Source organism: Apium graveolens, chromosome 3 (assembly GCF_009905375.1).
Source record: "Apium graveolens cultivar Ventura chromosome 3, ASM990537v1, whole genome shotgun sequence".
Classification (NCBI taxonomy): Eukaryota; Viridiplantae; Streptophyta; class Magnoliopsida; order Apiales; family Apiaceae; genus Apium; species Apium graveolens.
In genome coordinates this window covers 143,972,956-143,996,560 of record NC_133649.1, presented here as the reverse complement: position 1 = coordinate 143,996,560, position 23,605 = coordinate 143,972,956, and the positions used below count along the sequence as shown (strand labels likewise).

The following is a 23,605-nucleotide window of genomic DNA, read 5'->3' as shown; positions in this document are numbered from 1 at the left end:
TGGTATACCTTCCTTGAAGTGGTGGGAGGAGCTAGGAAGCCTTAAGAAGCTTTGAGAAGTCTTAGGAAAGCTTGGATCTTCAAGAAAACAAGAAAAACTTCAAGTTAAAAACTTGAAAACACTATTCATAGTCTTCTTCTTTGATTAAATGAAGAAGATGGAGAAGGAATTGATGGCTTAAACTCATGATATAGCCCTAACTAAGCATGAAGATGATTAGGGAATTAACTCACCAATTTAGGAGGCTTGGATCTTTGATTTTGAATTTCTCCTCCATTTGCAATAGTAAAAGCCGAGAGCAAGCTTGCTTGGATGAGAGAATGGTTTTTGTGTTTTGATGAAAATGATTTGCTTGGCTTGGTTGGCTTGTTTTTGTGTTTGATTTAGTAAATTACCTAGTTGCCCTTGATTTTGTGTGGTTAAAAAGTAACCACATCTCCTTCCTTTCTTGTCATGCCTATGTCATCCTCATGATGTCATCCTCCCCTTCTTGTCCTCTTTCTATTGGTTGGATGACATCATTCCCACTAATCCCTTTGATTAACTTCCTAATCGTTTGCCTAATGACCGCTGATCTGTTATACGGTTCGCTTAACTTTCGTTTTCGTTTATCGTTCGAGGGATCATACCCGGGATCTTATTACTTAGGTTCCCTTAACCTTTCTCAATACATTAAATTCCTTTTTATGATCCTCTATTATAATCCTTTAATTTAAATCCTTTTATCCTGTTACCTTATACTCGATTCTTTCCGTATCTATTGGATTTCCGGGAAAAATCAAAGTGTTCGGAATTGGATTCTGACGATCTTTACATACACTTATATACCACATAGAGTACTAATAATATTCCATAAGATCAATAACAGAACCCCTACATAGCGTGGCATGAAAATTTTTCTCATTCAGCAAAAACACTATTCATAAGGGTTTCAAAAATTTCCAAAAATTGGGGTTATTACAGGCAGGAAGATACTATACCTCCAAACACAGAAGGTGATAAAGGGGACTAAGAGGAGGAAGTTAAGGAAAAGGAATACTGGGTTCTCTATTTTGATGGAGCATCAAAAACAAATTCAAGTGGAGTAAGGTTAGTTTTACAAAGCCCTGATGGGTTCTTAATTGATTACGCTATGAAGTTAGACTTTCCAACCATAAATAATGAGGTAGAATATGAAGCTCTGATAGCTGGCCTCAGACTAGCAGGGACACTAAGAGTCAAAAACTTGAAGGTCTGTGGAGACTCGAAGTTTGCTTCATTCCAAGGGAGAAAAATGCTAAGGCAGATGCATTATCAAAGTTTGCTTCATCTGAGATAGAGGAAAGTTCAGGAAGTGTATACTTCCGCGTTCCGAAGACACAGAGCATTGATGTTAAGCTTGTAGCTCCTATAGGTCTGGGGACATCATGGATAAATCCTATTAAGGCCCATATTCAAACCAGTTGGTTGCCAAATGATGCTACTGAAGCCCGAATATTGGTTGTTCAAGCACTGAGATACTCCTTGATAGATGGAATTTTGTATAAAAGATCTTATGTGGTTCCTTACTTAAGATGTCTCAGGCCCGATAAGGCAAGCTTGGCTCTTGAGGAAGTACATGAAGGTATCTATGGGCAACACTTGGGGGGCAAGGCACTAGCTCATAAGATGACCCGTTTAGGCTTCTATTGGCCCAAGATGATGGCCGATGCCAAAGAATATGTGAAGAAGTGTGATTATTGTCAGAAACATGCACCTGTTGTTCGAAAACCCCCCGAGATGTTGACTTTTATCAACTCTCCCATCCCCTTTGCCATGTGGGGAATGGATATACTTGGACCTTTCCCTATGGCCACGGTACAAAGAAAGTTCCTGATTGTAGCCATTGATTATTTTACTAAGTGGATTGAAGCCAAACCTTTGGACAAAATTACAACTAAACAGGTTGCACAATTCCTGTGGGAAAATATCATGTGCCGGTATGGAATTCCCCGCATCCTAGTCACTGACAATGGAACACAGTTCAACAATGAGGAATTCAAGAAGTATTTTGAGGAGAATGAAATTGAATTACAGTTCACCTCTGTGGCACACCCGCAAGCCAATGGACAAGCGGAAGTGGTGAATCGAATAATACTGGATGGACTAAAGAAAAGGATCGAGAAGTCGAGGAATAACTACTGGGTGGATGAAATACTCCCAATACTATGGGCCTATAGGACTACCTGTAGAGTCACGACTGGAGAAACACCCTTCATGTTAGCATATGGGGAAGAAGCGGTTGTTCCCGTAGAGATATCACATTCCTCTCCCAGGATTCAAGCTTTTAATGCTGAGGAAAATGAGGAAGGGCAAAGGTTAGTCCTGGATGTAATAGATGAAGTACGAGATGAGGCACATGCAAAGATAGTGGAATTTCAGAAAAAAGGCTTCATTCAACTACAACCTAAGGGTTAAAGAAAGGTTTTTTAAGCGAGGTGACATAGTTCTGAGGAAGGTGGAAGCTTCTGGTGTTGGGCAGAGAAGAAAACTTGCCCCGAATTGGGAAGGGCCATATAAGGTCAAATGTGTTCAAGGAAGAGGAACCTATAAGCTGGAGACTATGGATGGTTTTGAAGTCCCGAGAACTTGGCATGCACAAAACCTGAAGGTTTATTATGTGTAAAACAGTTAAAGCACGATTCTCACTTGTTGGAATGATAAGTAGGTTTAAAAGCACCTTGAAGCTTCGCTTGCTTAGGATTTTTATATGTTTGATAGAAGATATGTTTAGGTTTTATCAGGGTTGAACCCATCTCATGTAAGGTATCAAAAATACCAAGTTATAATAAAAAGTAATCAGTTTGATCAAGCCTGTTGAATTGTTATATTATGAGGGCAAAACCAAATTATAAACTTGAGTTCGTAAAGATTACGATAATACTTAGACAAAACAAGTCAAAACATCCAAAGTCGATTACAAAGTTTAAAAATATCTGAAAAAAGGAGAAAAGTACATAATGCAAGAAAGTTAGGTCTTAGAAGGCTCGGATTCTTCGGAGCCACTATCTGAAGTCTCCTCGGATGTCTCCTGAGTTGGCCCCTCGGAAGTTTCTTCAGAAGTCTCTGCAGAGGTCTCCTCGGAACTACCCTCGGGCGCCTTAGATGCCTTAGGGGACGCTGGTTTTGGAGGCTCTTCCACCTTCGCCTTCTTTGTAATGGGCTCAGCCTCTTCCTCAGAAGAAGATTCTTCCTCTTCAGAGCTGGAATTAGGCTCCTTCCTTTTTTGTCCTTGGCCCTAGCTCCCTGATGGCGTTACGGCCGGGGACGCTGAAGTGCCCTCCTTAATAAGATCAGCGAGCTTATCTGCAACGCCTCCAAGTGTTGGGACTTGCATTGGGAAAGGGAAGGAAGATTGTTCAAGAACCTCAGCAAACTCGTCCTGGATAGCCTCTACAGCAGCGTCCCAGCCTTCCTTATAGCTGACTGGATGAAGAAGGGCATCATGCTCTACCATTAAATCTTTGAATTTATGAGTATCCATCCAGCCGTCGAAGGCCTTGTCCTTCTGAGCCTTAAGGGTAGCAATCTCAGCCCGGGCCGTTTCAAGATCAGAAGTTGATGAGGCAAGTTGGGCTTGGAGAGCTTCTATTCGCTGGTTAGCCTCTTCCAACTTCTTGTTTGTGTCTTCTAGGCCAACTTTCCAAGCCTTGGCTTGGTGAAGCACCTCTTTAAAATGGACGTTCGCCTACAAGAGATAAAAAAGTGAGAAAAAAAATCATGACAGAAAGCTATGGATAACAAAAGGAAAAGATGTACCGTCGCCAGGGCCTGAGCACCGAAAAGCTCGTTAGCCTCCAAGTCCTGTTGAAGGAAAAGGTCATGATAGTCTACAGGGGAAATAGAATGCATAGACCATTCCTTGGAAAGTGCTGTGTTGCCAACAATCGAGTCCTTTCCCCGGATTCCCCAGGAAGGTTGGAAGAAAGCCCCTGGTTTCTGTTTTCTACGCAAGGGTTGGCTGGGGCCTTCCTCGTCTCCTTCCTTTGCCTGAAGAAGGAACTCTGGGAAGCGATCCCCAAGGTGCAGGTCATTGAAGACCTTCGCGGCGCATTTCATCCTGGTCGTTTCCAGGTCTTTAGGCATGGTAGCCTCTTCGATTTTCTCAGTAACTGCAACGAATAAGTAAAGTGGATTGAGAAATTAGTAAATTAAAAAGTGGGAGAAACGAAGACAACTAGAAAAGGAATAAAATATACCTTTTTTAGGAACGGGAGAAAGACCACGTTCCACAAGGACGGTCTCCCGGATAAGATCCCAAGAGTGGGAAGTCCCATTATCCTGGGTAAGGAGGTTGAAGGCCCTAGTCTCCTCCTCGGTCAAAACTATGTCATTCGGGCTCCCATCCACAGCCTACCCAAAAGATGAACGAAAGAGGGTACCCCAGTCGCCGCCCTCCCAAAGGACGTAGAGAAACTCCTTCTTCTACCCCAAGTTATTGCCAGGGAAGGACTTCCCATTCACAATGTGGGGGACAGTGGGGCGCTTGTTCAAAGAAACCCACCCCGGATTCTTGTCGGGGCTGTTTTTGAACTGAAATTTTTTTCTGAACACAGCGACTGAAGTAGGGAGGTTGTGTTTGGCGCATTGTGATAGGTAACAAAGAATCAGACTCCAAGAGTTTGGAGGGAGTTGAAAAGGGCTGATACCCACATCAGCTAACAAAACAGGGATAAAAGGATGAAAGGGGAGTCTGATACCTGCCCTTAAAGTGTCCCTAAAGATGCATATAGCGTCTTTCTTCCATTGGCAGGCCTTGTCGGCCAGACCCGCAAGAACCAGTTTGAAGGGCTCTTTGATCTTGAAATAAGTTTTCATCTTATCCAAATCCTTTGCATCCCGGAAGATAATGATGTGATCATGCGCGTCCAGATGTGCATCACACGGGTACGCATCCCCTCGAGTGTTGATCATGTCAATCAAGGAAGTGTACCTTGACCGAATGGGGAACTCATTTGACTTCTTGGCCACATTCATTTTGGCCAAACGGGTCATTTTCTTGTCAGCCATCTGAAAAAGGGGTGCAAATTTTTAACACAAATTTGATGCAAAAACTAAGCATAAAAAAAATACTTGAGAATTTGTAGAGCCTAGAAAGAAAGCGAGCAAAAACTTAGAAAGCTCTGAAAAAGACCTAGGGTTTTTTGTGAGAGAAAAGAGGAGAGCTCAAGAAGTAAGAAATGTGAAGTGAAAAATGAGTGACTCTACTCACTCCTTTATATAGGTAGGAAAAGGGAAGATGAAAGCGCAGAATAGCCCATTACGCTGAAGGCCCAAAGAAAAAAGCACAAATTCTGGAATTTTCCAGAATATGTTTAAAAATTATTATTAAATTCTAGAACCTTCCAAAAAATCCTCAATAGTTCTTAAGGCCCGTGTCGAGGCCCAAATCCAAAAAGGATTTGGAAAATTAGAGGCCCAAGATTTGGCCCAAATTCAAATAAGATTTGGAAAAATAGAGGCCCAAGCTTTGGCCCAAATTCAAATAAGATTTGGAAAAATAGAGGCCCAAGCTTTGGCCCAAATCCAAATAAGACTTGGAAAAATAGAGGCCCAATTTCAGGCCCAAATCCAAGTGAATTAGGAGAAGCCCAATAAATCAAAATGACCCCGATTGAGGTCATGTTTAAGGTCGTGAATCCTGCTCGAAATCTTTCGAACAGGAGCCAGAAAAACACCCCTCAAAAAGACCAGGATCCAGGTTGAAATCCTGGTCATGAATCCTAGTCGATATCTCACGAACATGAGTCAAAAGGTGGCCAAAATTTCAACCAAAATCCAGGTCGTTAATTCGAATAGGATCCAGGTTGAAATCATGGTCGTGAATCCTAGTCGAAATTTCGTGAACATGAGTCAAAAGGTGGCCAAAATTTTGACCAAAATCCAGGTCGTAAATTCGAACAAGATTCAGGTCGAAATCCTGGTCATGAATCCTAGTCGATGTCTCAGGAACAGGAGTCAAAAGGTGGCCAAAATTTCGACCAAAATCCAGGTCGTTAATTCGACGAGGATCTAGGTCGAAATCCTGGTCGTGAATCCTAGTCGAAATTTCGCGAACAGGAGTCAAAAGATGGCCGAAATTTCGACCAAGATCCAGGTCGTTAATTCGACTAGGATCCAGGTCAAAATCCTGCTCGTGAATCCTAGTCGAAATCTTTCGACCAGGCCTCAAGAGCTGCCCAAAATATCGACTAGGATCCAGGTCGAAATTTCGACTATGATCCTAGTCGAAAAAGGGCTGAAAATTGGAAAACATTCCTGAAAAACTGCAGAAGATTCAGAGAATTCCAAAAATTAAGGGAAAATCCCAGAATTAAGGGAAATTCCTGAAAAATACCAGAAAATTCCTAAAATTAGGGGAAAATGTAAGAAAGTAATAGGGAAGTTTTAAAAACCCTGAAGCTGTGTACAAGGCAAATCGTTGTAAATGTGTAGGTCGTTCCACGCTTTACGTCAAAACGATACCCTGTAAAGGAACGAATGAACTTAACTTCTGAGAAATGTGATAGAGAAGTACCAGGGACAGAAGTGTTTACCTCACTTACCTGAGACTGCTCCATAATTGGCATGTAGATTAAGGGAACCTCCTTATGGTGATTGGCCCTGTTAAGATCAGCAATAACCCTTCTCTCTTGGACCCAATAATCTAACTTGTTTATTGGGTTCTCAATTGATAGATTCTCAGAAAAAAAAAATTAAATATTATCATAAAGAATCTAGCATAATAGATGTTCTTAGACCTCTTCTTTATATCCCCTATTTTACTCCCTCATTCATACATCACAGAGGTGCTGAAATTAAAATACTTATCACTAAGAAGTATATAAAGCATGTTAACAAGTGAATAAGTTACAGCATCAAAATTGCTAACTATACCAGAAAACACCTTAATAAAAGAATCACATAGAAAGCTCCATTCTTTCCTAAAGCCTAATCTCCTAACCTCACCTAACTTGGTGGCAATAAGAGCATAAACCATAGAGATAAGCATGTTACTCACATCAGTGTCTGGGTGTGGAGCAAGAGTGTTATTTTCAGAAAATTTAAAGCATTTTTCAATAGCATCACAGTTTATGCATTGTTCCTTACCTTTTAGAGAAAAGGTAATGGTTTTATCCTTAGAGTTGAACACAGCCGTGGTCCAAACCTCCTCAACAACCTCACAGTAGATGACTGGAGACTCAAGCATTGCATAACTCAGTTTAGCTTTGAATGAAGTCCGTCATTTTTTGATAGTCTTCAGATGCAGGAATTTGCTTGTTCACCAAAGCTAAGAAGTTGTTCTTTTCATAGATAAACCCAGTTTGAGACATAATTTTGACTACAGGTGCCATTGCTGTGAATGAAAGTAGTTGCAGAAAAGGGGTTTTTGCTTTGGAGATGAAGAGAATTAGAGAAATTGCTTGAGAAAGATAAAAGTAAAAATAAAAATGAAATAGGATTTTATACTTTCTCATAAATAAACGGTTAAAAAGTAAAAGCAAAAATAAGGTAACCAATCAAATTTGCCCAAAATAGCCGTTTAAAAATAAAGAAAACTTTCAAAATTCTAATAATTATCCATCGAAATATACTTACTCGATGGAAGTAAATTAAACGGATAATGCCTAGAATTAAACGGATAATTCCTAGAATTAACGGATAATATACTTGTGTTATCACAGAAAATAGGAATCTTATTCACTTGTAGACCATAGTCCAACAGTTAATTTTTATCCATAAATATGTGCACAACAGCTACCAGCAGCAATATATTCAGCCTTAGCTGTAGAAGTAGAGACTGAATTTTGCTTTTTACTGAACCAGGATACTAGCTTATTTCCTAGAAATTGACAGGTTCATGTAGTTCTTTTTCTATCAATTTTACTCCTTGCATAATCTGCATCTGAATTACCAGTTAGATCAAAACCAGAATCTCTAGGATACCAAATGCCAAGTTTTGGTGTTCCTTTGAGATATTTAAAAATTCTATTAATAGCTATTAAATGAGATTCTCTAGGATCAGCCTGAAATCTAGCAAAAAGACAAGTAGCAAACATTATATCTGGCCTACTTGCTGCTAAATACAAAAGTGAGCCAACCATGCCCCTATAGCTTGAAATATCCACAGACTTTTCAGTAGTATTCAATTCAAGTTTAGTTGCAGTGGCCATGGGAGTTTTTGCAGATGTGCAATCCATTAAGTCAAACTTCTTTAAAAAGATCATAAATATATTTGGTTTGACTAATGAATATTCCATCACTAACTTGCTTAACTTGTAAACCAAGAAAGTAAGTTAGTTCTCCCATTAGGCTCATTTCATATTTACTTTGCATCAGTTTGGCAAACTTTTTGCACAGTTTTTCATCTGTAGAGCCAAATATAATATCATCTACATAAATTTAAACAAGTATACTAGAGCCATTAACATTTTTAAAGAATAAAGTTTTGTCAACAGTACCTCTTGTGAAATGATTCTCTAAGAGAAATTTTGACAAAGTGTCATACCAGGCTCTAGGTGCTTGCTTCAGTCCATAAAGTGCTTTTAAAAGATAATAGACATATTCTGGAAAATTGGGATCTTCAAAACCAGGAGGATGACTAACATAGACTTCCTCCTCCAAATCTCTATTTAGAAAGGCACTTTTAACATCCATTTGATAGACCTTGAAATTGGCATGAGCTGCATAGGCTAGAAAAATTCTGATGGCTTCAAGTCTTGCAACATGAGCAAAGGTCTCATCAAAATCTATTCCTTCTTGTTGACAGTATCCTTTAGCAACCAATCTAGCTTTATTCCTGACTACTATTCCTTTTTTATCCATCTTGTTTCTGAATACCCATTTGGTGTCAATAGGATTCTTTCCTTTAGGCTTGGGTACCAGTTTCCAAACTTTATTCCTTTCAAATTGGTTTAGCTCCTCCTGCATAGCTAAAACCCAATCAGGATCCAACAGAGCTTCTTCTACCTTTTTAGGCTCTTCCTGTGATAGAAAGCTGTTGTATAGACATTCTTCTTGAGTTGCTTTCCTATTTTGCACTCTTGAAGATGCATCACCAATTATTAGCGCAAATGGGTGATCTCTAGTCCATTTTCTCTGTTGTGGTAGAGTAGCTCTAGATGAAGAGGCCTCATTATTATCTTGATGTGTGACAGGGTTTTGATTAAAAGAAACTCCCCCTGAGTTTGTGGATCTTTGACTTGAAGTTGGGGTTCTTTCTTATTGTGATCTAAATTGATTTTCAACTCTTATTGATGGCTCAACATATGTTGATCTTTGCCTTTCGACGGATGATGCAGATTGTCTTTCAACGGATGATGCACTTGGTCTTTTGACGGATATTGAATTATGTGCTTCATTAGTTGTATAGTTTTCTGCATTGTCCTTAGATATTAGTTCTTGATCATTTTTATCATCACTATCATCACAAATCATCTCAATATTATCAAATTTGAGGCTTTCATAGAAATCTCCATCTTGCAGTCCTTCAATCTTTTTATCATCAAACACAACATGTACAGATTCCATAACAATGTTGGTTCTGAGATTATAGACTCTATATGCTTTTCCAACTGCATACCCAATAAAAATTCCTTCATCTACTTTGGCATCAAACTTTCCATGCTGATCAGTTTGATTTCTTAAGATGTAGTATTTGCATCCAAAGACATGAAGAAAGTTTAATGGCTTCCTGTTCTTGAACAATTGGTAGGGTGTCATGCATTTTTCTTGATTGACCAAAGAGATATTCTGAGTGTAGCATGCAGTATTTACAGCTTCTGTCCAAAAATATGTTGGTAACATTGATTCTTCTAGCATTATTCTTGCAGCTTCAATAAGAGACATGTACTTCCTTTCCACCACTCCATTTTATTGTGGGGTTCTTGCTCCTGAAAACTCATGCATAATCCCATTCTCTTCACAAAACAACCTCATCACAGAATTCTTGAACTCAGTTCCATTGTCACTCCTAATTCTTCTAACTTTGAAATCATGAGGATTATTAACTTGCCTTATGTGATTGATGATGATTTCACTATCTTCATCTTTGGATTTTAGAAAATATGTCCAAGAGAACTTTGAGAAATCATCCATAATTACTAGGAAGTGTCTTTTCTTTGAGATGGACAACACATTGACTGGTCCAAATAAGTCCATATGTAGTAATTGTAAAGGTTCTTCAATTATTGAGTCAAGCTTCTTCCTGAATGATGTTTTGATCTGTTTTCCTTTCTAACACGCATCACACAATCCATCCTTAGAGAATTCCACTTGAGGAATGCATCTTACCAAGTCTTTCCTGAGTAGTTCATTCATAGTCTTGAAGTTAAGATGGGACAGCTTCTTGTGCCATAGCCAACTTTCATCTTGACTTGCCTTGCTGAATAGACAGGTAACAGATTCTGCATTTGATGAGTTGAAGTCAGCTAGATACAAATTTCCTTTTCTCACTCCAGTGAGGACCACTTTTTTGCTTTTCTTGTTGGTAACAACACAAGCTTCAGAATTGAATGTTACTAAGTTGCCCTTGTCACAAAGATGGTTGATACTCAACAGATTATGCTTGAGTCTATCCACTAGGGACACTTCCTCAATGATGACATTTTCTTTAAAAATCAAGCCATATCCCACAGTATAACCCTTGTTGTCATATCCAAAAGTGATACTTGGGCCAGCTCTCTCCTTAAACTCGGTGAGTAGGGTAAAATCTCCAGTCATGTGCCTTGAGCACCCACTATCCAAATACCAAAGATTCTTTCTATTTTCCTGCACACAACAAAATTAAATCAAGTTGATTTTGGTACTCAAGTTTCCTTGGTTCCTGTTTTGTTAGCCTTTTTCTTCGGTTTCTTAGGCTTGTCCTCATTTGACTTAGGTATATGAGATTCATCCTTAGTAATTTGAGTAAAACCTTTGAATTCATTCATTATTACAGAATTATCATGCACTTGCCAATTTACATGGAAGGGCATATTTTGTGCAAACATGTTATTCCAGTAAGGCATGCTAAATGGCATTTGAGGCATACTAAATGCAGTATAGTAAGGATTTTGTGCAAATGGCATATTAGTAAATTGTTCATTTAAATTATGTGCAGGCATAACATTTACAGGCATGATAGGCATGTTAGGAAAAGTAGGAGGTGCAGACATGGGTTCAGGCATAGCAAGTTTGCAATTAATAGACAAATGATTAACACTGGCACACTTCACACAGGTTTTTCTAGGTGCACATTTATCAGGTGTGTAATTTTTATATTTGTTAATTCCTACTTTCCCATTTCTATTGTTTTTCCTTTTAGATTCTTCTTTAACCTCAATTTTCTCCAATCTGTCATTTAATTACTTGATTGACAGATGGCCTACATTGACTCTCTTGTTCCTTTTTACTTGACTTGTTTCCCCTAGAACAAAGTTCTTGAAAACTGATCCATATTTCTCATTCAACTTAGCTAGCTGAGATTTGCTAGCTAGATTTCTTTCACTCAACGAATGTGGTTCCTTGTCTTTCGACGGATAATACTTTTGATCATTCGATGGATAACATTCATCATCCGTCGAATCCACATCCGTTGAAAGTCCTTGTTCAAAGTTAGAATTTAGTTTCTCTTTACTCTTTTTCCAGACTTCATCACAAAAGGATTCTATACCTTGAACTTTAGTAATTTGAGCATGAACATCTCTGGATGATTTCCATGCCTTGATTACTTCCTATTCTTGTAACAACCCAAATTTGGGGTCAAGATTTGGTGTCACTAAACAATCTTTACATAAAATAAAAGAATATTCAATTAACCCCTTGAATCCGGATCATTTACAGGTTATGGAATGAAACAAGAATCTAACATTCTACAACTCACAACAACTAGAATACAAGTTTAAATACCTTTATGCTAATGTCTGTGTCTTATTTTTCTCACATCTTCGTCCTTTCGCAGCGGAGATCTCTCTAACTTTTGCTGTCTAACGAAAGCTATTCACTTTTATCTTTCTCTACTTATGAAATAAATAAGAGTTTACAAAGCAAGAGTGAGCCAAAAATGCCCAGCAAGTATATAATTTGAGTTTCAACCATTAATATCAAAGGAAAACTTCCGGACAAAAGCTTTAAACAATTTTAAATGATTCTATTTATGTGAAGGAGTTGAGCGAATAAACATTAGTTGTCACCAGCCGATAATTATAAATCCAAAAGTGAAATGCGATTCCCAGATTCATCTCCTGAACCAGGGTTTCATCCGGTTTTGGAAACATAAAACTTTTTCGAGAAAGAATGTCGTTAATGGCGATTAACAACGAATTAGACTGGACACTAGTTCGCACTTATACTTGCTGATCAATCAGGATATAGTGTAGATCTATACCCAACCGTATAGATCCATTCAGGTACCTAGGCACTATCGCCCAAGGGTCCGGTCCATTCCCGCCCCACAGGATCCAGCTCATCACTGGTCCTCACAATAACCATCCAGCCCGTAGAGTATTTTGATGTCAAATCATTTTGATTTCAAAACATCCCAATTCAGGGTTCGCAAATAACCCGAAAGAATGGGTATTTGCTCAAGAAAGCAATCGATAACATAGGAACAATAATGAAAGGATCATGTATAATTAAGAGTAATTGCAGCGAAATATAAAACATTTACTATTCTGAACTTAGAATAGGAACGAAGAAATATTTGCAGTATCTTAAAAGAAAGTTCAGGAATACTTGCCTCAATAAGCTTTAATCGCTATTACTAGTTGACTTTGGTTCGACTTGAACGTTCGGCTTTATCGTCAAACTATTATCCCATATTGGATACGATCCAACACTCAAGCCCTTCGGTTGGAACTTTGTTGATCTCGACGTCTAATCACTAGATCATTCCTAGTCTGATGTATTTATTTTCGGAAAGTACGTATATTTGTTATTTGAAAATAATAGGGTAATTGATTATAAAATATTTTGTCATAACACACAACTAGGTTCATATGATATAATTATTTACTTTCGTTCGACGTCTCCGATAATTATAGGTTACGTTCCCGTATTTTCGGAATTAATTTCCCGAAAATCGGGCAGCGTCTCCTTTGTTTATCGGCCTACCCGTCGAAACAATTCGGCATCAAATCAATCACAACCGTATCCAAATCCAACCACCAACTTCAGTCAACAACGTCAATTCGCTAATTCACCAATACTAATTAAATACAATTATGAATTGTTAGTCGTGTTTTTATGTTTTAATCCGTATTTTACAATTTTTCTCGTATTTTATGTTTTAAATCGTATTTTATATTTTAAATCATAGGACTCGGATCGTATCATCATAGTCCACCGTTGGCTCGCCGAAACTCATCGCCGACGGCGATAAAATTTACGGGTTCCCATTTATACCGGTCATCCTACATAAATTCCATCGATTAATTACTATAATTCTCGTAACAAAATATTTTATTTCATGAATCAATCAAATAATCTTTCCTGCAAAGAAAAATTAAAACAATAAAATTTTAATTAGCACTGTTCGAACCAAGGTAACACAGGGCAACAAAAAACAAGCCGCGTGAAGGACACGCGCCCCGTCACATATCCTTTCTCAATGCAGTCCATATATCATTCATCTTGAGAAAGAAGATGTGGGTGCATTTTCATCTTCCAGTGGTGATAATAGTCTTTGTCTAGAAATGGAATCTTCACCCCAACATCTTTTTTGTTCATCTTGTTAGTTGTTGTGATCTTTAAACTATTTGTACATCAAGAGCTTGCTTTGATACCAATTGTTATTCCCAAATAATCTAACAAAGAATTACAGAAGGGGGGTTGAATATAATTCTGGCTACTTTTAAATTTTAAGAACTGTTCTACTATGAATATATAACATTGTTTGATTTAGCTAAAGTGTGGAATAAAAGTATTGAAAAAATCAAACACAAAGTAATCAAATACAAGTATTTAAAAACTTTCTGGTGGATTGAATTTTTCCACCAGAGATATATATTGATATGAGAACTCTGTGATGCAAGATTTGAACACAGCTGCTTACAAATTGAACTTTCAAATAACATAGAATTTTTTACAAATGTAGTTTTTTCTATTTCTCTGGTAATTGCTTACTAACTTTGATATTATTCTACTTGCTACCCTTGGTTTATATATCACCAAGTTATATGATAAAAAGACAAAAAAATAAGATAAGATGTTTCTAGTCTAATTTCATGCTACTTCATTTCTCTATCCAGCATCTTTGAATATCTTCAGTTTAGCATGAAAATGGAAATGCTTCTTTGTTCTCTAAAACTTGTAAATAGGCTGCCACATTCCATTTGCATACAATCAACGTATGTGACTGTCAAGTCACTATCAACTGCTCTTTTGAATTTGTTCATCCGTTGAAAGTCAGTTAGATTATCCGTTGAAACTATGTTGGATCATCCGTTGAGAGTCTGGTTGAACATTCGTTGAAACTTTAGTTGATCATCCGTTGAAGTCTTGTGGAACATCCGTTGCGACTATCTTCATAGCAGTTAACTCCATTTTATTTATACAAGATTACAAGGCATCTAATATTTACAATTAGCCAACCTATCTTGCATATCAATCTAGTAGTCAACATGACTTAAAATGTTTTATAATATCTAGTTCTCTAAGATATTACAATATGCAGAAATGTGCTACTAAACTTATTAATACATAAGCTACCCTTTCAACGGATGTTAAAGTGATCATCTGTTGAAAGCTACAAGATCACTGAATTAAATCTACTAAGTATTTTGTTTAACATATCATCAAGAATACAACATATTCCTAACAGTGAAAGATATTTTCTTATAGATAAAGCTCTTCTTCACAGAGCCCCCGTTAGCCACTCCCCGTGGCTTTACAGATCACAATAGTTATAAGACCTTGTTGAAAGATTTTCTTATAAATAAAACTCCTCTTCATAGGGACCCCTTGAGCCATCCCCAGGGACCTCACTAATCACAATTATTAAGAGACCTTCTTGAAAGAGGTAGCCGCACTTTACAGAGGACCTCACCAGTTAAATAAAATAGGAGGCCTTTTGAGAGAGGCCGCCGCACCGTAAAGTAGACCTTGGTGATTACACAAGTACGGGGCCACGTTGAGCCATCCCACGAAGGGTCATCTCAATAGGGGCATATTGTTAAAATGCATCCCACTATGGGCATACTGTAAATAGTAATGCCACATAGAGGCGAATCGTATAAAACTCAAGGGAAGTCTTATGCAAAGGAACCTTGCATAAAGGCTCACGTAGAAGCATACCACGAAGGACATCTCACATGAAGGTGACCTGCATAAAGGCTCACGCGGATGCATCCAACGAAACCATCTCATAAAGAAGCATTTCACGCGTAGGAGGCTCGTATAGGGGCTCACATGAAGGCATCTCACATAAAGGTATCTCATACATAGACAACCCGCATATGCATAAGGACGCTCGCACAAAGACGTCTCACGAATGGACATATTATAGAGAGGTATCTTACACAAATACAACCTTCATAGGTGCCCACGCTGAGGTATACCATGAAAGAACATCTCACTGAGAAGTATATGACACGTAAGAGACCCGCAAAAAGCTCACGCGGAGATATCAAGATAGGGGGCTCGTTATATAGAAGGCCACGCCTTAGTGAGAAATTTCGGGGGCCTAACTCTTCTTTCTGCTTACGGTAGGAGGTCTCCTCTCCTAGTTATTCTCTGCCCCGCTCATATAATTTTACCCGCCGATTTCACTTTCGTGTCGGAGGAAATGGATCCATGATATAATATATTCCGAATTCAGTGATTTCAAAAATTTTCCTACAGTAATTGATTTTGAACGAGATCGAAAACCACCTTAGATTAACGGTCAGCTCCGTTTTATGAGATCGAGACATCCTTCTCTCTCATATATGTCAAGGCCTCAACTACTAATAACAAATATTTTTTTAGAAAATTTGGTAATTACATGAATTTGGATAATAAGATAATTAGAGTAGCCCTTGTTGTATTTGGGCATAACATAAGAGAATACGTAATTTTGAATGAAGTAGATATCTTGAACACTTTCTAAATATATTTTTTGAGTAAAAATATTATATACTCCTATATTCTTTAGCTAGTAAAACCATACAGTACATGAGATTTTTTCAGGTGCCACAGTAGTAGGTTTCAAATGGGACCAAGAAGTCGGTCAAAATGTAGTCTACATTTGTGATTATCAAAGACTAAACACAACTTATCTATAATTTTAATTTTATAAGGGAAGTGATCACCGGTATATTGAAATTATAAAATGGTTTTATATAGATGTCTTGCCGTTCCAGAATTATATACCTGCTTGAGACAATCACAGGTATAATATAACAAAATGAATAAAATGTATAATTTTCAATTGATTCTTTAATAAGCCGGCATCAAATCCCACAAGGTAGTTTAAAGAAAGCATCAAGTTATGTTGAAGGTCTTAGCTTGACAAGTTCTAGGTAGCTTGTAGTTGGTGACGCGTTGGTTGTTGATAAAAAAGCGCTGCATTTTGCTACAAGTTCAGTACTTTGAAGAGAAATATATATAAGCTAGGCGGTGTTATATATATATATATATATATATATATATATATATATATAGTACATATACATTCGTAACATGCAATGGCAGTCGGTGGTTCTGGAGAAAGATCACTGAAGGAGACCCCTTCTTGGGCAGTGGCACTTGTTTGCACCGTCTTCATTGTCATTTCTATTCTTATTGAGCATGCCATTCATATTCTTGGCAAGGTACGTGACTACTATATATACACGCATTATTTCTATTGTTTGGGGATGGATCTTTGAAATACGATTAATTAGCCGGTGTTATGATCGAAGGTCTGGCTATTAGAGAACTTTTATTCGATATGATTAATTGTGATCTTTAGAAACTCTTTTGACATGTTTTCTTAAAGTCCGCTATATATCCTTATAGCTCATTTTTGTGGCCTTACTTTTGGTGGCTAAATTCTTGTATGAGTAGTACTACATGCATAAAATTTGATGCAAAAAAACTTGCAAAATGATGTGGAATAATATGTGTGATATTTTAGTTGGGTGGTTGATAATGCGGGGCCATTTTAATCGATGGCTGCCATATATTTATTTTGTGAAAAATTTTGTACACAAATTTGCGAATTCAACAATATTATTCTTGTATATGTTTGCGGCATTGCATTATAGTCCTTTTTGTTTCGGTGGTTATGTTTGCGGCCTTACATTGTAGTCTTCTTTGTTTTGGTGGTTATCTTCACTCATTCTACTTCTTATGAGAAGTAAAAAGAATGATTAAATTGTTTCAATCATAGACTTTTTAGAGTAATCTCAGCTCATCAAAAATCTTAAGATATTCGAAAAAAGTCTCAATTGTATCATATAGTTAACGTAACTTTGTATAAAATTTGGAGTTATTAAGAAATACAAGCTCAGCTTTCTGTAGTTATGGCTTATTTGACTTCTCATTTTTTCTTGGTGACAGTGGTTTCAAAAGCGGCAAAAGAAGGCCATGATGGAGGCTTTGGAGAAGATTAAAGCAGGTAGACGTCCCTTGTTGTTTTGTTCTTGTTAAATTGATGATTATTAGTTTCCTACTTATGCTGGATCTCAATAATATATTGGAAAAGTATTCAGAGTTAATAAGAAAAAAATGGCTTTTACTTTGTTTTGATAAAATTTATGGTTCAATTGGCATGCAGATATAAATAATTTTTTGACAATCTACTGGTAGACCAAAGAAACTAATTTTTTTTTTCTAAATTCAAATTAGGTAATTAGTTTGGTACTATGTTTGATGGCGATTGATGAATGTATTAATTTAGTTTTCCCCAAGGTTTTGACATATGTAGTGATTTCACTACCTCATGTCCCATTTATATACCAGAGAAAAAGCCAAATGAGTGAATACAACTTCAATAACATATTCTTGGGTTGTGTTAATTAATTGTGCTTAACATTGTAAATTTACAAAGCGATAATATTTATATTAACACAGTTTTTAAAATACCAAAACATTGCAGAGCTAATGCTACTAGGCTTTATATCCTTACTCATAACGGTAGGGACAAATGTAATAGCCAAAATATGTATTCCAAAAAGTGCTGGTAGTATTATGCTTCCATGCAAGAAAGAATACACAGATGAAGCCAAAGACAAGGGAGACGAGGATGGTGATCACGCGGGCGATGGTGGGAGAAAATTATTGTGGTTTGCCGGAGATGCTATTGCACGTCGAATGCTTGCCCCTGCTGCTGCCGACGAGGATTACTGCTCTAAATCTGTAAGCATTATAAGGCAATTGCATAGCAAAACTATTAACTCACTTTTACTAATTTTTCTGTACCATTCAACTTGAGTACTTATTGGACACTGATGCTGTGTTTGAATGACAGGACAAAGTGCCGTTGATATCTCCATCAGGGCTACATCAATTGCACATCTTCATATTTGTGCTGGCTGTTTTACATATCATGTACAGTGTTATGACAATCGGATTTGCTCAAGCCAAAGTACGTTTCCAATGCTTATGCACTACACATCGTAGTGTACATTTTTTTTGATTCTGTCTAAATGTTTTGGGTGTTCATTGTACTCACAGTTAAAGAAATGGAAATCATGGGAACTGGAAACTTCGTCGCTGGAGTATCAATTTACAAACGGTAACTACCTAGCTAGTTTACGACACAATTCTTTATGTAGATTATTATTTCACGTCGGTCCTCAAACAAAATCATATTACTCAAACTTCAATAAATGTTTTTTTTTTGTACAAGACAACTAATGCTGGTAGCAACAAAAATACTCTGTAGTGATCAAAATGTCTAAATTTCATGTGTCAACAAATATACCGAGCCTACTATAAGCTGTATTTGGTACTTATTTAGTGAGCTTGTTGTTATCAGATCCTTCGAGATTCAGATTTGCTCATCAAACATCCTTCGTTCGCCGGCATAGTGGATTATCAACCATTCCTGGAGTTCGCTATATTGTAAGACCGTCGCTACTCTAGTCGATTGCAAAATTTCAAAATGTGTACCCTAATATCTTAGCAGAGACTTCAACTGTTAAACTTCTGTTTTCAAAATGGAGTGACTTAATGAACCAAATGTCATAATTTTCCAAAGCTGGCGTGAATAACCATATTTATGTAGTGAAAAAGGCTATTGCAGAAAATTAGCAAAAAAAAAGGCTAATGCAGGAAATTATAAAATTGCAGGTAGCTTTCTTTAGGCAGTTCTTTGCTTCAGTTACAAAGGTGGATTACATGACCATGCGACATGGATTTATTAATGTAAGTAATATATGTGAATTAAAATTCCAAAGATTCGATAACTCAGATATTCTTAATCATTAGTCATTAGTTATCTTATCTTAATATACATGACATCTGCCAGGCGCACTTTGCTCCAAACAGTAAATTTAACTTCCACAAGTACATCAAAAGGTCCATGGAGGATGACTTTAAGGTGGTTGTTGGTATCAGGTTAGTTATTTTCTTCCTGTTAGATTCCCGCTCACACATATTTCTTGTAATCCTTATTCGATAGGCATATGTGTGGAAATATCTATGAATTATAATTACCAAATAACAGTTTTAACATATCATTTTCTTATTATCTTATACCAGTATACCACTATGGACATTTGCGATAATCTTCCAGCTTCTCAACGTCTACAGTAAGAATGCTACTTCTACTTTACTTCGCTGAACCTATTTTTGCAGAATTGGATTTCAATTCCATTCATGAAATAGGACATTATCTTTATTCTATATAATGGAACTTTAATATATTGTTGAGATGTAACATTGTCTTTGCTGGTGCAGAATGGTACACATTTATTGGCCTAGCATTCATTCCTCCTACAGTAAGAAACTTTGATTTCTCATTATAATTAAACCTAGAAAATATTTGATGTGTTCTACATAATGTTGGAGTGTGGTATGAAGAATTTGATGTATTAAGTTATCTTTTTGTGTATTTGAAGATACTACTTATAGTTGGTGCCAAGCTAGAACTGATTATAATGGACATGGCTCAACAAATTCAAGACAGGACGACTGTGGTAAAAGGAGTTCCGGTGGTTCAGCCTAGCAATACGTATTTCTGGTTCAATCGCCCTCATATCATCCTTTTCTTGATTCATTTCACCTTGTTTGAGGTAATTTATTCTTTTTCTAGAGCTACTTTTACTCAAAGGACCGTGATTCCAGTGAATCTAGAGGACTAGAACCTTCGAATCCACATTTTTTTTTACAATTTTATAATTTGAAATACGACAAATTCAAGCTTTCCCCAGAGGCTCAATTAAACCCTCTGCTCTCGAAACTCAACCTCGTGTTACCGATTTCTAATCAAGAACAGATTAGCATTTTGCTACTTTATAGGCTAGAAGATGAGTCATTTATACACTGTTATGTAAAAAGCATTTTTTTCATCTAATTTTTATTGATTTTATTATCTTTGATACAGAATGCTTTCCAGATGGCTTACTTCTTATGGACATGGGTAAGAAAGATTAAGATATATTTAAAATGAATCAGTTTACCTTTATTGTAATATAGAAAATAAATAACATGAGTTTATTGGTTTACTAATATTTGCAGTATGAGTTCGGGCTATATTCATGCTTCCATGAAAATATACCACTAATCATCACAAAAGTAGTTTTGAGTGTTGCATTTCAAGTGTTATGCAGCTACATAACCTTTCCTCTCTACGCATTAGTCATCCAAGTAAGTTTCTTATTACTCCTTAATGATTTATACGACCTTTTATTGGTTTTTGCCGACACCTTGACATTTTAGAAGAGTTCGTCATGTACAATTCTGTGGTAACAATATACTGTTGCACATTATGTACAAAAGACCATGAAAGAGAGGGCTTATATCATGATAGCAGATGTTCACTGACAAAATGTATTTAATAACAGATGGGATCGCACATGAAGCAGGCAATATTTGAAGAACAAACTGCAAATGCACTTAAAAAGTGGCGAAAGACAGCAAAGCAGAACAGAAAGCTAAGAGTAGCAACAGAAAGGGGAGACGACAATATATCAGGTTTTTCAAGTGTGGCATCAACCCCGTCGCGAGCCTCATCGCCATTGCCATTACTACACAAGTACAAAACAGGAGACATCGAGTCCACATTGACGTCTCCAAGATACATGAACTATCATACTCTACAGACAGAGTTATCACCAGATGTAAGAGGCAGTCCTCCTTCAAATGTTTCAAGTGACTATGAAGCTAAGCAAAATGTCAAAGGTGGGGGCTCTGCTTTTACATTTCACTCCCCTTAGACGTTGATGCTCTCTCTTTTTTTGCCCTTTCTTTCTCAAGTAGGTGCCAGACTCTTATTTGTTCTATTAGTTCTTTTCTGCTCGACTTAATTATGAAAATCTACCACAATTGTGAAAATTTTCTTACTGAAATATCGTAGTAAGGAAAATTTTCAAACTATTGCATCAAGTTTGAATATCTATGTGTTGTATAATAAACGTTCCAGCTTATGCTATCAATTTCTTATATCTTAGTTGATATTAAACACAGCTCGGCTAGATTATTAAAAAAAATCTGAATAGGTTTGCTGAATGGACCTCAACTCGATTTTGACAGATCTCAATTTGGCTTTATCTATTTGTCGATTTTGACATATCTCAATTCGGCTCTATCTATTTGCAGTTCTAATTCCTACCGTAACCTTGCAATTAACTATATGGTGTATTATCAATTAGATTTGGTTAATTAATATCTTAAAAGTTAGGTGGTTTACTTTCTATTTTTGAAATTCTATTAAATACGTGTGCTTCGGGTGTTAGCCAAAAATTTGTAATTTTCATATTTTTACGATAAATAGATAAGAAAAATATTTTCTATTCATTTTGATAATTTAAATTTTAATTTGACGGTAAAAGTCATGGTTTCGGGTTATACCAAAAAATTAAATAATATTCCTCCAAATGTTATGCTATACGTGCTCTAGCCAAAATTCTTGTTATTTTTTTCTATTTATTACAATGAACAATTGAGAATGTTTTTACAATTTATTTTTGGTCATTTTAATTTTAATTTAACGTTATTTTAAAAATATAATATTTTACTTGATCATCGCATTATTAGAAAATTTATAAAATGTTAATTCCGAAAATATGTATAGTGCACGATATTTTGAAATAATGTAACAACTAATATGTATTTCCTCAACAAAATTTATTAAATTTAAACAAACTAAAAAAGGAAATAATTAACGGTATATGTAGTGATTTGTACATTTAGTAAAGTAATGAAAAATATTTTTAGAAAGATCTTAATGCCTCATTTCATAGGAAACCTCAAAGGGGCTCTATTTCATTATATTTCATCCATATCCCAATTACATTCATTTAATATCCCTTTGGTATCATTGACATAACATATATAGTTTCTAGTCTATCTCTTTCTATTTCTTTTCTATATATGGAAAGTTCAAAAATCATAATATAATAATCCAGATAATTCAATAAAAGGTATAAATTCCAAATGTCTAAAGTACATATGCAAGAAAATTGACACATCTCATTTTTATCCGGATTTCACACCAAAAGTTTTGATTTTTAGAGTAACGATATGTTAAATTAAAAATGGAGGTAATATGATTATTCACATTACCTTTTTCTATTAAAATTAAAATAACATATTAACTGATAGCTTATCGGCTTCCTTTTGGAAGATGACTCGTACTCTATAACTAAAAAGTATAATAGAGGATATAGAATAATTTAGGGAAAAAATTCAAAATAATATATCTATTAACAATTTCTTGGCGTCTCGTATTCTGCAACTAAAAAGGTACCGTATAACACATGATATAAAATAATTTTGTAATTGGAAAAAAATCACAATAAAATATTAATTTAGTGTTTCTAGGTTTCGTATTCGATGATGCCTCGTAATCTATTACAAAAATTTATAACAAAGGATATACAATAATTTTGAAATTGGAATAAAATCAAAATAAGATATTTATTTACAGCTTTTCGGCGTCATCGTGTTCTGCAACTTAAAAGATATAAAAGGATATAAAATAATTTTAAAATTGGAATAAAATTCAAATAAGAATTAAATTCAGCTTCGTTTTTTATGAGGCCTCGTATTCAATAACTAAAAACTACAATAGAGGATATAATATAATTTTAAATTGGAATAATATCAAAATAAAATATTTACAGACAGTTTCTCGGCGTCGTCGACGCCTCGTATTCTGCAACTAAAAAAGGTATAAAAAGATATACAATAATTTTGAAATTGAAATAAAATTAAAATAAAGTATTAGTTGACTATTTTTCGGCTTCGTTTTCGACGAAGCCTCGTATTCTATAACTAAAAAGTATAATAGCGATTATCTATATTATTTTTTCATAAAATGAAAAATAATCTAAAATATGTATAGTTCACCTTAACCATGTTAAAATCATGCTATATATAGATTTGAAATATACATTCATTTTTATGAACATAAGGAACATACACACATATATACATATAATTATTATCAAAGCACATTTTTAAAAAAATTAAATCAACAAATTTTATATATTAAATTTTTTAA

General features: G+C 36.0%; 1 protein-coding gene across 1 annotated transcript; it reads left to right on the top strand.

Annotated features, from left to right (window-relative positions):
• The first annotated feature begins 16,637 nt into the window (after positions 1-16,637).
• On the top strand, positions 16,638-21,473 carry LOC141710890 (MLO protein homolog 1-like). Its single transcript, XM_074513387.1, has 14 exons — positions 16,638-16,766; positions 17,497-17,554; positions 18,035-18,294; positions 18,407-18,523; positions 18,613-18,673; positions 18,917-19,002; positions 19,231-19,305; positions 19,409-19,497; positions 19,642-19,691; positions 19,840-19,880; positions 20,001-20,174; positions 20,486-20,521; positions 20,620-20,748; positions 20,946-21,473. Exons 1-14 carry the CDS (start codon positions 16,641-16,643, stop codon positions 21,315-21,317), a joined length of 1,674 nt encoding a protein of 557 aa, XP_074369488.1. The 5' UTR covers positions 16,638-16,640; the 3' UTR covers positions 21,318-21,473.
• The last annotated feature ends 2,132 nt before the right edge of the window (positions 21,474-23,605 follow it).

What these genes read in the sequence shown, in the direction of transcription:
- LOC141710890 (XM_074513387.1), top strand. Translation starts at nt 16,641, where the DNA reads ATGGCAGTCGGTGGTTCTGGAGAAAGATCACTGAAGGAGACCCCTTCT. An exon ending in TTCCTGGAGTTCGCTATATT is followed by an intron (nt 19,003 to 19,230) that starts GTAAGACCGTCG and finishes ATAAAATTGCAG; the next exon opens with GTAGCTTTCTTTAGGCAGTT. An exon ending in TTCATTTCACCTTGTTTGAG is followed by an intron (nt 20,175 to 20,485) that starts GTAATTTATTCT and finishes TCTTTGATACAG; the next exon opens with AATGCTTTCCAGATGGCTTA.